At 36.6% G+C, this 13,778-nt stretch overlaps 1 protein-coding gene across 1 annotated transcript in view; it reads right to left on the bottom strand.

Annotated features, from left to right (window-relative positions):
* Positions 1 to 13,778, bottom strand: part of SLC9C2 (solute carrier family 9 member C2 (putative)) — a 99,907-nt gene that overhangs the window by 34,323 nt on the left and 51,806 nt on the right. Inside the window, exons 13-15 of the mRNA XM_086343756.1 lie at positions 11,072 to 11,169; positions 9,730 to 9,849; positions 698 to 896 (exon numbers count right to left, since the gene is read on the bottom strand). Of these exons, the coding sequence (XP_086199882.1) occupies positions 698 to 896; positions 9,730 to 9,849; positions 11,072 to 11,169 (417 nt within the window). The remainder of the gene's footprint in view (positions 1 to 697; positions 897 to 9,729; positions 9,850 to 11,071; positions 11,170 to 13,778) is intronic.

The raw sequence follows: 13,778 nt of genomic DNA, 5'->3' as shown, positions 1-13,778 counted from the left end.
GAAAACATATAGAACATACATCATTTCATAGCAGTATACAAAGGTGGGGAGAGGGACTCTTAAAAATTAACAGTTAAATGCTCAACTACAAATGCATTACATTCCAAAAGCTGGGTTTTAAGTCATTCATTTGAAATTCAAAAAAATCCTTATAAATGTCTGACATCAAAGGGTATAATTTGATTTAAAATACATATAATCTATTATGAATCTGGAACACGAAAGAAAAGCAATGAAAAATAGTGAATTAATTCACTGAAACACTATTAATTATAATTAAAGTATGAAACAGTATGCTGATAAATCATCTTTGAAGCATTTATCCTAAAAAGTGGTCTTCATCTTACATCATGATAAGAACCTAGCAACCTATTTTTCTTTTATTCGTTTATTTATTCTTTGTATTGTTACAAGGAGTATTTGAGGAAAACATCAAATGCCTAGATTTTCAATTCTCTTTTTTCTGATCTTTGAGATTCTCTCCACTTTTATGATACTTCTCTTATTTGATATTCAAGACTGTGACTATTATACTGATTTCACTCAGAAAACTCAAAAAGAGTACTAAAATTCCATAATCCTATCAACTATTACAGCAAAAGGCTTCTGGTAGGAATTATTCCAATAAAATGACAAAATAGATTCAAGCTATCTAAATTGTTCTTTTTATAGGATACATTTCTATTTTAAATGGTACCTTCAATGCTGATTCTAACAGATATAAAAATACAAAATAGTAGTTTACGAATATCAGTCCTGACACATTTAATTTTCTTGCCGTTGGCCACAGATGCATTATCATAGGATAAATGTACATTATTCCTATAATATGTTCTGCATTTTCAAATTCTTCTGAAAATACAATGTGATATATAAAAATCATAAATTTATTATGCCTGAAAAAAAAGAGATCAAATTAAAATGTCAGGTCACTTTAAAAGTATAAAAATTAAAATCTGAAGTTTATTTAAGTAAATATTAACATTTATTTGAAGAAAGATATAAAATAATAGATAATTAAAATTTAAAACATACTTTCTATACATAAAAATCATAAGGGAAAAAGATAAAAATATGGCTCTTAGTAATCTATATCAAGGTTGGGGAGCTTTTTTTTTAAGTTAATATCTTATACTTATCATTCACATAAGTAGAAAAAACACTTTCATTACCTCTGTAAAAACATTAAGTACTGTAAATACATATTCATTTGGGAGGGGTAGTATTTTGGGGTTCAGAGAAGGCAATGGCACCCCACTCCAGTACTTTTGCCTAGAAAATCCCATGGACGGAGGAGCCTGGTAGGCTGCAGTCTGTGGGGTTGCAAAGAGTCGAACACGAGAGCAACTTCACTTTCACTTTTTACTTTCATGCATTGGAGAAGGAAATGGCAACCCACTCCAGTGTTCTTGCCTGGAGAATCCCAGGGACGGGGGAGCCTGGTGGGCTGCCGTCTATGGGGTCGCACAGAGTCGGACACGACTGAAGCGACTTAGCAGCAGCAGCAGCAGTATTTTGGGGAAGGGGTGTTTTTCCTCCAGTTTCTTAAGATATAATTGACATACAGCACTGCATAAGTTTTAAAGTATACAACCTAATGATTTGACGTATGTACATCATGAAGTGATTATCACAATAAGTTTAGTGAACATCCTTCATCTCGTATGGATATAAAATTAAAGAAACAGAACATTTTTTCCTTTGAGATGAGAACTTTCAGGATTTACTCCCTTAACAACTTTCCTATATAACATACAGGAGTGTTCATTATATTTATCATGTTGCATATGACAATCCTAGTACTTATTTATCTTATAAATGGAAATTGTACTTTTTTACAGTCTTCATCCAATTCCACCTCCCCTACCCCACACCTCTGGTAAGCATAAATTTGATTTTTTTTGCTAAGAGTTTGCTTTGTCTTTAAAATATAATTGACCTACAACACATTAGTTCCTATTACATAACACACTGATTCAATATTTTTAGACATTTCAAAATAATAACTCCAATAAGTCTAGCTACGATATGCCACCATACAAAGATATTACGTAATTCCTGACTATATTCCCCACACTGTACGTTTCATGTTTGTTACTCAATTATTTTGCCACTGGAATTTTGTACTCTTTCATTTCCCTCACTATTTCTTTCTTCTCCTAACCCCTCCTTTCTGGATACTACCTATTTATTCTCTTTATCTAAGATTATTTCTCTTTCACTAAGTTTATTCATTTGTTTTGTTTTTTAAAATCCACATATAAGTGAAATTATACAGTATTTGACTTTCTCTGTCTGATTTCACTTGGTATAATACCATCTGCTGCTGCTGCTGCTAAGTCGCTTCAGTCGTGTCCAACTCTGTGCGACCCAATGGACGGCAGCCCACCAGGCTCCCCCGTCCCTGGGATTCTCCAGCCAAGGACACTGGAGTGGGTTGCCATTTCCTTCTCCAATGCATGAAAGTGAAAAGTGAAAGTGAAGTCGCTCAGTCGTGTCCGACTCTTTGCGACACCATGGATTGCAGCCTACCAGGCTCCTCTGTCTATGGGATTTTCCAGGCAAGAGTACTGGAGTGGGGTGCCATTGCCTTTTCTGATAATACCATCTAGGTCCATCCATTTGGCAAGATTTCATTCTTTTTAGGGCTGAGTAATATTTCATTATACAAACACAGGAATATACATTTGTTGTTGTTGTTCAGTCACTAAGTTGTATCTAACTCTTTGCAACCCCATGGACTGCAGCACACCAGGCTTCCCTGTCCTTCACTATCTCTGAGTCTGCTCAAATTCATGTCCATTGAGTCAGTGATGCTATCTAACCATCTCATCCTCTGCCACCCCCTTCTCCTTTTGCCTTCAATCTTTCCCAACATCAGGGTCTTTTCCAATGAGTCAGCTTTTCACATCATGTAGCCGAAGTACTGGAGTTTCAGCTTCAGCATCAGTCCTTCCAATGAGTATTCAGGGTTGATTTTGAGAGAGTAATTTCCTAGGCAGGTTGATAAGAAGTCTAGGGGTCCCCAAGGAGAGAGGGGTCTGGAATTCTCAAGGAGGAAAAAGGAAAAACTTTTTTTTCCTCTACATTCCTTAGGATTATATTATATTATATACATTATATTGTTAAATAATGTATCCTGCCTGAGGACAGTCTCTGGATTAAACCTTCTGTTCTGGCTAATCTGGTTATCTTAATATGTAAATTATGGGAGTAGATCTGGTGCAGTCTTTACAATCTCCAGACATTCTTTTGATTCATTGGAGAGTGCTGCTGCTGCTGCTGCGTCGCTTCAGTTGTGTCAGACTCTGTGTGACCCCATAGACGGCAGCCCACCAGGCTCCCCCATCCCTGGGATTCTCCAGGCAAGAACACTGGAGTGGGTTGCCATTTCCTTCTCCAATGCATGAAAGTGAAAAGTCAAAGTGAAGTCGCTCAGTCATGTCTGACTCTTAGCGACCCCATGGACTGCAAGCCTACCAGGCTCCTCCGTCCACGGGATTTTCCAGGGCAAGAGTACTGGAGTGGGGCGCCATTGCCTTCTCCGTCATAATATAACGCCATTGCTAACACTAGCAAGTGGGTACTCTTTCTGCCCCCTTCTGATGTCTATGTCAGAAGCTTTCTCTATCTCCTTTATTTTATTTTATTTATTTATTTTTTTTACTTTTTATTTTTTAAATTTTATTTTATTTTTAAACTGTACATAATTGTATTAGTTTTGCCAAATATCAAAATGAATCCGCCACAGGTATACATGTGTTCCCCATCCTGAACCCTCCTCTCTCCTCCCTCCCCACACCATCCCTCTTGGTCGTCCCAGTGCACTAGCCCCAAGCATCCAGTATCGTGTATCGAACCTGGACTGGCAACTCGTTTCTTACATGATATTTTACATGTTTCAATGCCATTCTCCCAAATCTTCCCACCCTCTCCCTCTCCCACAGAGTCCATAAGACTGTTCTATATATCAGTGTCTCTTTTGCTGTCTCGTACACAGGGTTACTGTTACCATCTTCCTAAATTCCTTATATATGCATTAGTATACTGTATTTATGTTTTTCCTTCTGGCTTACTTCACTCTGTATAATAGGCTCCAGTTTCATCCACCTCATTAGAACTGATTCAAATGTATTCTTTTTAATGGCTGAGTAATACTCCATTGTGTATATGTACCACTGCTTTCTTATCCATTCATCTGCTGATGGACATCTAGGTTGCTTCCATGTCCTGGCTATTATAAACAGTGCTGCGATGAACACTGGGGTACACGTGTCTCTTTCCCTTCTGGTTTCCTCAGTGTGTATGCCCAGCAGTGGGATTGCTGGATCATAAGGCAGTTCTATTTCCAGTTTTTGAAGGAATCTCCACACTGCTCTCCATAGTGGCTGTACTAGTTTGCATTCCCACCAACAGTGTAAGAGGGTTCCCTTTTCTCCACACCCTCTCCAGCACTTATTATTTGTAGACTTTTGGATCGCAGCCATTCTGACTGGTGTGAAATGGTACCTCATAGTGGTTTTGATTTGCATTTCTCTGATAATGAGTGATGTTGAGCATCTTTTCATGTGTTTGTTAGCCATCTGTATGTCTTCTTTGGAGAAATGTCTATTTAGTTCTTTGGCCCATTTTTTGATTGGGTCATTTATTTTTCTGGAGTTGAGCTGTAGGAGTTGCTTGTATATTTTTGAGATTAGTTGTTTGTCGGTTGCTTCATTTGCTATTATTTTCTCCCATTCTGAAGGCTGTCTTTTCACCTTGCTAATAGTTTCCTTTGATGTGCAGAAGCTTTTAAGGTTAATTAGGTCCCATTTGTTTATTTTTGCTTTTATTTCCAATATTCTGGGAGGTGGGTCATAGAGGATCCTGCTGTGATGTATGTCAGAGAGTGTTTTGCCTATGTTCTCCTCTAGGAGTTTTATAGTTTCTGGTCTTACGTTTAGATCTTTAATCCATTTTGAGTTTATTTTTGTTTATCTATCTCCTTTATACTTTAATAAAACTTTATTACACAAAAGCTCTTGAGCCATCAAGCCTCGTCTCTGGCCCCAGATTGAATTCTTCTCCTCCGGAGGCCAAGAATCCCAGCATCTTTGTATGGTTCAACAACAACCTTTCAATTTCCTTTAGGATTGATTGGTTTGATCTCCTTGCTGTCCAAGGGACTCTCAAGAGTCTTCTCCAGCACTACAGTTCGAAAGCCTCAATTCTTTGGCCCTCAGTCCTCTTCATGGTCCAACTTTCATATGGGTACATGACTACTGGAAAAACCATAGCTTTGACTAGATGGACCTTTGCCAGCAAAGATATGTCTCTGCTTTTTAATACGCTGTCTAGGTTTGTCATAGCTTTCCTTCCAAGGAGCAAACATCTTTTAATTTCATGACTGCAGCCACCATCCACAGTGATTTTGGAGCCCAAGAAAATATAGTCTGTCACTGTTTCCACTTTCCCTGGCTTTTATTTGCCATGAAGTGATGGGACTGGATGCCATGCCCATTATATATATAGATATGTCCATTCATCTTCTTTATCCATTCCTATCAATGGGCATTTAGGTTGTCTCCATATCTTGGCTATTATAAATAATGCTACAATGAACATAGGGGTACAAATATCTTTTCTAATTAGTGATCTCATTTTCTACAGATAAATACCCAGGAGTGGAAATGGTAGTTCTATTTCTAATTTGTTGAAGAATCTCTATACTATCTTCCACAGTGGCTGCACCAGTTTACATTCCAATCAACAGTGCGTGAGGGTTCCCTTTTTTCCATATCCTCCCCACACTTGTTATTTATCTTTTTGATAATAGCCATTCTGACAAGTGTGAGATGATATCTCATTATGGTTTTGATTTGCATTTCCATGATGACTGATGATGCTGAGCATCTTTTCATGTGCCCACAGGTCATCTGTATGTCTTCTTTGGGAAAATGTCTATTCATATTTTATGCCCTTGTTAAATCAGGTTATTTGGCTATTTTTTTCAGTGTTCTTTGTATGTGTGCTTTGTGCTAAGCTGCTTCAGTTGTGTCCAACTCTTTGCAACCCTATGGGCTGTAGCCCACCAGACTCTTCTGTCCATGGGATTCTTCAGGCAAGAATGCTGGAGTGGGTTGCCATGCCCTTCTCCAGGGATCTTCCAGATGCAGGAATTGAACCCACATCTCTTACATCTCCTGCATTGGCAGGTGGATCCTTTACCACTAGCACCACCTGGGAAACCTGTTCTTTGTATAATTTGGCTATTAACCCCTTATAGAATATATTGTTTGCAAATATCTTTTCCCATTCAGTAGGTGGTTTTTTTTATTTTATTTTTTTGATAGTTTCTTTAACTGTGCAGAAATTTTTTAGTTTGATGTAGTCCCATTTGTTTATTTTTGCTTTTGTTTTTCTCGCCTGAGGCCACATAAACACACACACAAAAGTTAATAAGACAAATGTCAACGGGTTTACTGCCTATGTTTTCTCCTAGAAGTTTCACAGTGTCAGGTATTACATTTAAATTTTTAACCCATTTTGAATTTATTTTTATGCATGGTGTGAAAGAGTAGTCCAGATTGATTTTTTTGGTTATAACTGTACAGTTTCCCCAACAGCATTTATTTAAAAAACTGTCTTTCCTTATTGCATATTCTTGCCTTATTGTCATTGATTAATGGACCATATAGGTGTCGGTTCATTTCTGGGCTCTCTATTCTGTTCTGTTGATCCATTTGTCAGTTTCCATGCCAGTACCATTCTGTCTTGATTACTGTAGCCTTATAGTATTATTCTGAAGTCAGAAAGAATGATACCTCCAGCTTTGTTTTTTCTCAATACTGTTTTGGCTATTCAGGGTCTTTTGTGTTTCCATATAAATTTTAGAATCATTTGTTCTAGTTCTTGGGAAAGTGTATTTGATAGGGATTGCACTCAATCCATAGATTGCTTTGAGGAGTACGGTCATTTTAACAAAATTAATTCTTCCAATCTATGAACATGGTGCATTCTTCCATTTGTTCGCATTGTCTTCAATTCCTTTCATCAGTGTCTTACAGTTTTCAAGTACAGGTCTTTTACCTCCTTAATTAGATGTATTCCTAGGTATTTTATTCTTTTTTGATATAATTGCAAATGGGGTTATTTTCTTAATTTCTCTTTTTGATAGTTCATTGTTAGTATATAGAAGTGAAACAGATTTTTAAAAATTATTTTTATATCCTGAGACTCTACCAAGTTCAGGGATGAGTTCCAGTAGTCTTTTGGTGGCATCTTTAGGACTTTTTATGTATAGTATCACATTATCTGCAAACAGTGACAGTTTTACTTCTTCCTTTCCAATTTGGATTCTTTTTATTTTCTTATCTGATTACTGTGGCTAAGACTTCCAATATTGTGTTGAATAAAAGTAGCAAGAGTGGACTTTTGTTTTGTTCCTGATCTTGGAAGAAATGCTTTTCACTGTTGAGTTTGATGTTAGCTATGGGACTGTCACATATGACCTTTATGATGTTGAGGTGTGTTCCCTCTATACCCACTTTGCTGAGAGTTAAATTTTGTCAAAAGTTTTTTCCATATCTATTAAAATGATCATATGGTTTTTATTCTTCAATTTGTTAATGTGGTGTATCACACCAATAAGTTTGCAAACACTGAACCATCTTTGCATCCTTGGGATAAATCCCACTTGATCATAGTGTACGATCCTTTTAATGTATTTTTTAATTTGTCTTGTTAATATTTTGTCAAGGATTTTTGCATGTATGTTCATCAGGGATACTGGCCTATAATTTCCTCTTTTGTGTGATATCTTTGTCTGGTTTTGGCATCACGGTGATGTTGGTCTTCTAGAATGATTTCAGAGGTGTTCCTTCCTCTGCAATCTTTTGGAATAGTTTGATAGGAATATATGTTAACTCTTCTCTAAATGTTTATCTGTGAAGTCATGTGGGGCTGGACTTTTGTTTGTTGGGAGTTTAATTACTGATTCAATTTCAGTACTGGTAATCGGTCTATTCATATTTTATACTTTTTTATTTTCCTACTTCAGTCTTAGGAGTGTACCTTTCTAAGAAATTGTCTATTTCTTCTACATTGTCCATTTTATTGGCATATAACTGTAGTGATTTCTTATGATCCTTTGTATTGTTTTTATTTCAGTTGTAACTTCTTTTTCATTTCTGATTTTATTGATCTGGTCCCTCTTTTTCTTGATGAGTTGGGATGAAGGTTTGTCCGTTTTGTTTGTCTTTTCAAAGAACCAGCTCTAAGTTTCATTTATCTTTGCCATTGCTTTTTAATATCTTTTTCAGTTATCTCTGCTCTGATATTTATGATTTCTTCCTTCCTATTATGTTTGAGTTTTGTCTGTTCTTCTTTTTCTAGCTCCTTTAGGTGTAGGGTAGGATTATTTAAGATTTGTCTGAAGAGGATTTTTTAAAAATCAATACTAATAATAGCACACAGGAATAATGCAAAGATTCATACATCAAAAGCAAGAAACAAATAAATTGGTAACAATAACCCTGTATACAAGACAGCAAAAGAGACACTGATGTATAGAACAGTCTTTTGGACTCTGTGGGAGAGGGAGAGGGTGGGATGATTTGGGAGAATGGCATTGAAACATGTATAATATCATATATGAAACGAGTTGCCAGTCCAGGTTCGTTGCACGATACTGGATGCTTGGGGCTGGTGCACTGGGATGACCCAGAGGGATGGTATGGGGAGGGAGGAGGGAGGAGGGTTCAGGATAGGGAACACGTGTATACCTGTGGCGGATTCATGTTGATATATGGCAAAACCAGTACAATATTGTAAAGTTAAAAATAAAATAAAATATATATAAAAAAAAGAAAAAGAAAAAAAGAAACAAATTTAGAGAAAAACATCAGCATTGCTTAAAATTAGGAACAGGACAAAATATTTTACTTAATAATTATTATGAAATATTTCTAAAATTCTTTCTATTCATCTAAAGTAGAAATTGACAAAAAGATGTTATGTAGATATATGTCAAAACCCTAGGGTTTTAATTTTTTATATTTTTCTGTAAACTTAATAAATCAAAGACAGTAAAAAAAAATGACCATAATTTACTATGAAAAGTATGTTAACATCCATTTAAAATTTATTAACATTAATGGTCTCAGTATCTTCTCATCTGACCTGCCTTGTTAGTAGAAAAATATTGTCTTTCTGGTCTAAAAAGTGTGTAAGTTTACAATTTATATAACAAAAGAGTCTACACGAGTTAGTAAAATACGTACCTTATGATATTTTGGACATTGGCTGTAGGTGTTTATTAAGGCCAGGCTGTGTTTTTCCTAAATATAGACATCAACAGAACCATCCCATGCCACAGGTGAAATTAAGTTGAGAGTTAAATCTAGTCTTTGAGTTTGCTATTTCTCACCCACAAGCACCCCAGAAGAATATGAAAGAAGTCCAACATGTAATGTGACACTAAGACAAGACTGTTACGACTTGAAGAACCCAAATGTAACCACCTTTTTCTTCTTTTTTCTACCCACATTCTACTAGAGGTGTCAATGAAATTGCTAAAACAGAATGGAAAAAGAGAAGTAAGCGCTCTGCTGCTTCCCTACTCAATCAATAAGAGTTGACTGTAATATTAGTTGAGGTTTTTCCTTAGGAAAAATCAAGGTAGCCTATTTTAACAATGTAGAAAAGGTCATATTTTCAAGTACATTGCTATTAAAGGTTCACAGTACTTACCCATATAGAATAAGAGGTGTCTTATCTTTATGATATTCCAAGAAAGTTAACATGTTTTTAAACTTCACAAGCCAACTTCTAGCTCTTACATAAGTTGAAACGTCATAAATACTCATGAATCTAATAAAGAAAAATATACATACATGATGAAAACCAAGTGCTATACCTTTGGGTAATATAAAATGAAAAGTTATAATAAATATAAATATAATATACATTTATTAAATATGCCTCTGTATCCCCCCACCTAACCACCCATGGTCATGGAACAGAAACAATTTTAGCATGAGACTCCTAAAGTCCATGTCCCTGAAACTTTTCTGACCTGAGGTAGAATATAATTAAAACTTCTCCAGTCTAATTCTTTGAGGTTCAGAATCAAGCTTCCTTTTGTCATGCCTTGCCTAGCCCAAGATTCTCCTTGGCCCTGAACTCCCTATCCTTCCCAAACTTTATTTAGGAACTGATGCTACACATCCCAAATATATCACCAGGCTGATGAAATGTTAACTATCACCCAGAAAGAATCTCCTAAAGTTGCTCTACAACTTTGTCTTAGAACATTCATTATTTAATGTTTACCAGAACTGTAACCGGATATCAATGTATCTCTAAGATACTGAGCTTTTCCCATCATATTTAATTGCACCTATCAGTTCCATGCACACACGCATGCTCAGTTGTGTCCAACTCTTTGTGACTCTATAGACTGTAACCTGCCAGGTTTCTCTGTCCATGCGATTCTCCAGGCATGAATACTGGAGTGGGTTGCCATTTCCTACACCAAAGGATCTTCCCGACTCAGGAAATGAATCTGCATCTCTCACGTCTCCTGCATTGACGGGCAGATTTTTTACCACTGAGCCACCTAGGAAGCCCCTATCAGTTTCATAGGCTGGAGCAATTCCTCCAGATCCTGCTCCACACCAGGGAGCAACTTAATAGTAGGCTCCAGGCCTTCTTACCTCCCCTATGCAGTAATTTAGTGAATACGATATAAAGACAAAAGAATTATAATCATAATTAAAACTACGTGGGTTCTTTTTAATGGCTCCCCTTTCCTCTCATATAATTGCTCTGCAGTTAAATCTTACTCCAGAAACTCCCAATGTCATCAAATTCATGAATCTTCAGGGAGAAAAGTATAAACAAGTAAAATAGGAAGTAGATGGATGGACAGACAGAGAGATAAGATTTTAAAAAATTGATCAATCTAAAGCAATTATCCTTCAATTAAAAAATAAATTTAAAAAAAGACTGATCAATCTGGACACTCAGCTGTCTTCATTCTTTATCACATACCCATTCAATTTTGGAAATATCAAAGAAGTATTATACTTACTTTCCTTGGATGTGGCAATAGCTTTTGGTTGCACCAATTAATGTCCGGGCTGCCTCAACACTGAGGACTCCATCATTACACTGCTTTTCAAAGCTACTCTAAACATAAAATTTTAAATAAAAATTACAAAGGACAAAATCATTAGTGAAATATACTCTACTTGACCTTTTACATAGCCCTCATTGTTATTATTGAACTCAGTATATGAAAATATACTTTTCAAAAACTATAGCAAGAAATAAGTTTCATTCAATTTGAATATTTACAGAATATTCAATTTTTGCAGAGTACTCCCTTGGATTATATAAAATACACAAAGATTTCTGGCTTCAGGAAACTCAAAATCTATACAACTCAAAGAATTTACTTCAAATGTTCAACATCACTAATTATTAGAGAAAAGGCAAATCCAAACCACAGTGAAGTATCATCTCGTATTGGGCAGAATGACTGTCATCAGGAAAGGCTACAAATAATAAATGTTGGAAAAAGTGTGTGGAGAAAACAGAACCCTTGTACACTGTTGGTATGAAATGTAAATTGGTGCATCCACTATGAAAAACAGTATGCAAGTTCCTTAAAAAATAAAAAATAGAGCTACCATATAATCTAGTAATCTTACTTCTGGGTATATAGCCTCCAAACCCCAAAACTTTATTTCAAGAAGATACATGCACCCCAACATTCATAGCAGCACTATTTACAATCACCAAGACACAGAAACTACCCAAGTGCCCACTAACACAGTTGGCTTAAGAAGATATAACTATATTATATATATACACATAAACATATCATGGAACATACATATATCATTGAATATATATAATAGAATATATATATATATAATGAAATATTACTCAACCATATAAAATAATGAAATATGCCATTTGCAGCAACTTGGGTCATCCTAGAGATTATCATGGAGAAGGCAATGGCAACCCACTCCAGTACTCTTGCCTGGAAAATCCCATGGACAGAGGAGTCTGGTAGGCTGCAGTCCATGGGGTGGCTAAGAGACGGGCACAACTGAGCGACTTCACTTTCACTTTTCACTTTCATGCATTGGAGAAGGAAATGGCAACCCACTCCAGTATTCTTGCCTGGAGAATCCCAGGGATGGGGGAGCATGGTGGGCTGCCATCTATGGGGTCGCACAGAGTCGGATACGACTGAAGCGACTTAGCAGCAGCAGCAGCAGAGATTATCAAACTAAGTGAAGCAAGTCAGACAAATATTATATCACTTATATGTGGAATCTAAAATATAATATAAATAAAATCTATATACAAAATGGAAACGGACTCACAGACATAGAAAACAAGCTTATAGTTACCCAAAAGGAAAGGGAGGAAGACAAATTAGGAATATGATACTCACAGATATAAACTAGAGTACATAAAACAGATAAGCAACAAGGATTTACTGTATAGCAAAGGAAATTATATTCAACATCTTAAAATAACCTATAATGAAATATAATCTGAAAAACTAAATCACTATGCTATATGCTTAAAACTAATACAATATTGTAAATCAAATATATTTCAGTTTCTTAAAAAAAATAACATGGAGTGGATCACTACATGGGATTGGTAGGGCATTATAACAATGGTCCCAATGAAACATAGCTGCCCATGTCTCTTTGTAACTAACATTGCTGCTCTTCCCTTCAAAGGCAGGCTTTTCTTTACTCATTGAATCTGGGCTAGCTTTGGGATTTACTTTTACTAATTGAATGGGAGTGAAAATGTTGTTATTCAACTTCCAGAGCCTAGGAGATAGAGGCCTTGCAGCTCCTCTTCTCACCCTGTTGGAACCTAGAGATCACCATGTAGTGAAGAAGCCCAGTTCACTCTATTGGAAGATAGGAGGCCATGTGGAGGAGAACCAAAGTGCCCTGAAATACAACATAGTCAACTGCCAAATCCGTGAGTAAGGTACATGTTGGACCCTCCAACCCCAATTCAACTAAAATGGTAGCCGACACATGAGTGGTCCCAAGCAAGACCAGCAACAAAATCATCCAGATTGCCAACCCACAGAACTGTGAGAAATACCAAATCATTGTTTTCAGCCACTAAGTCTTGTAGTAGAGCAAAGGCTAACCAAAACAGAAATCAGTACCAATTGTGGAGAGTCTCCACAACAAAAAGCTAAACCATGTGCTGTTAGTTTTGGGACTAGGTGGTGAGCAGAGGCTAGAAGGGCAATGAAGAGACTGGAAGTTGGAAAAGCAGTGAGAAAACTGATGCAGAATGCTGGAGGGAGGCAGCTGGGCTATGATGAGTCAGCACAACTGGCAATACTGTCACCTAAGGCAACTTGGAAAGTAGATGTGCCTGATAAATTTATGAATCTGGCTAAAGAGATTTCTGGATTTAAAATATTCTAGAAATAAACTTTTGGGGGGAATATAATTGCTTTACAATGTTGTGTTAGTTTCTGCTGTACAACAACATCAATCAGCCGTAAGGATAAATATATCCTCTCTCTCCTCAATCTCCCTCTCACCTCCACCTGCTATCTCACCTGTCTAAGTTGTCATGGAGCACCAAGCTGAGCTCCCATGGTATACAGCTGACTCCCACTAACTATTTTATACATGGTAGTGTATATATGTCAATCCCATTCTCCCAATTTGTCCCACCCTCCCTTTCCCCTCCTGTGTCCACATGTCTGTTTCTCTACATCTGCATCTCTATTC

This window comes from Bos grunniens, chromosome 16 (genome assembly GCF_055505025.1).
Source record: "Bos grunniens cultivar Pamir isolate PY7600 chromosome 16, Bosgru_T2T1.0, whole genome shotgun sequence".
NCBI classification, from domain to species: Eukaryota; Metazoa; Chordata; class Mammalia; order Artiodactyla; family Bovidae; genus Bos; species Bos grunniens.
Note: the sequence above shows the minus strand (reverse complement) of the source record. Positions and strands in the feature narration are given on the sequence as shown.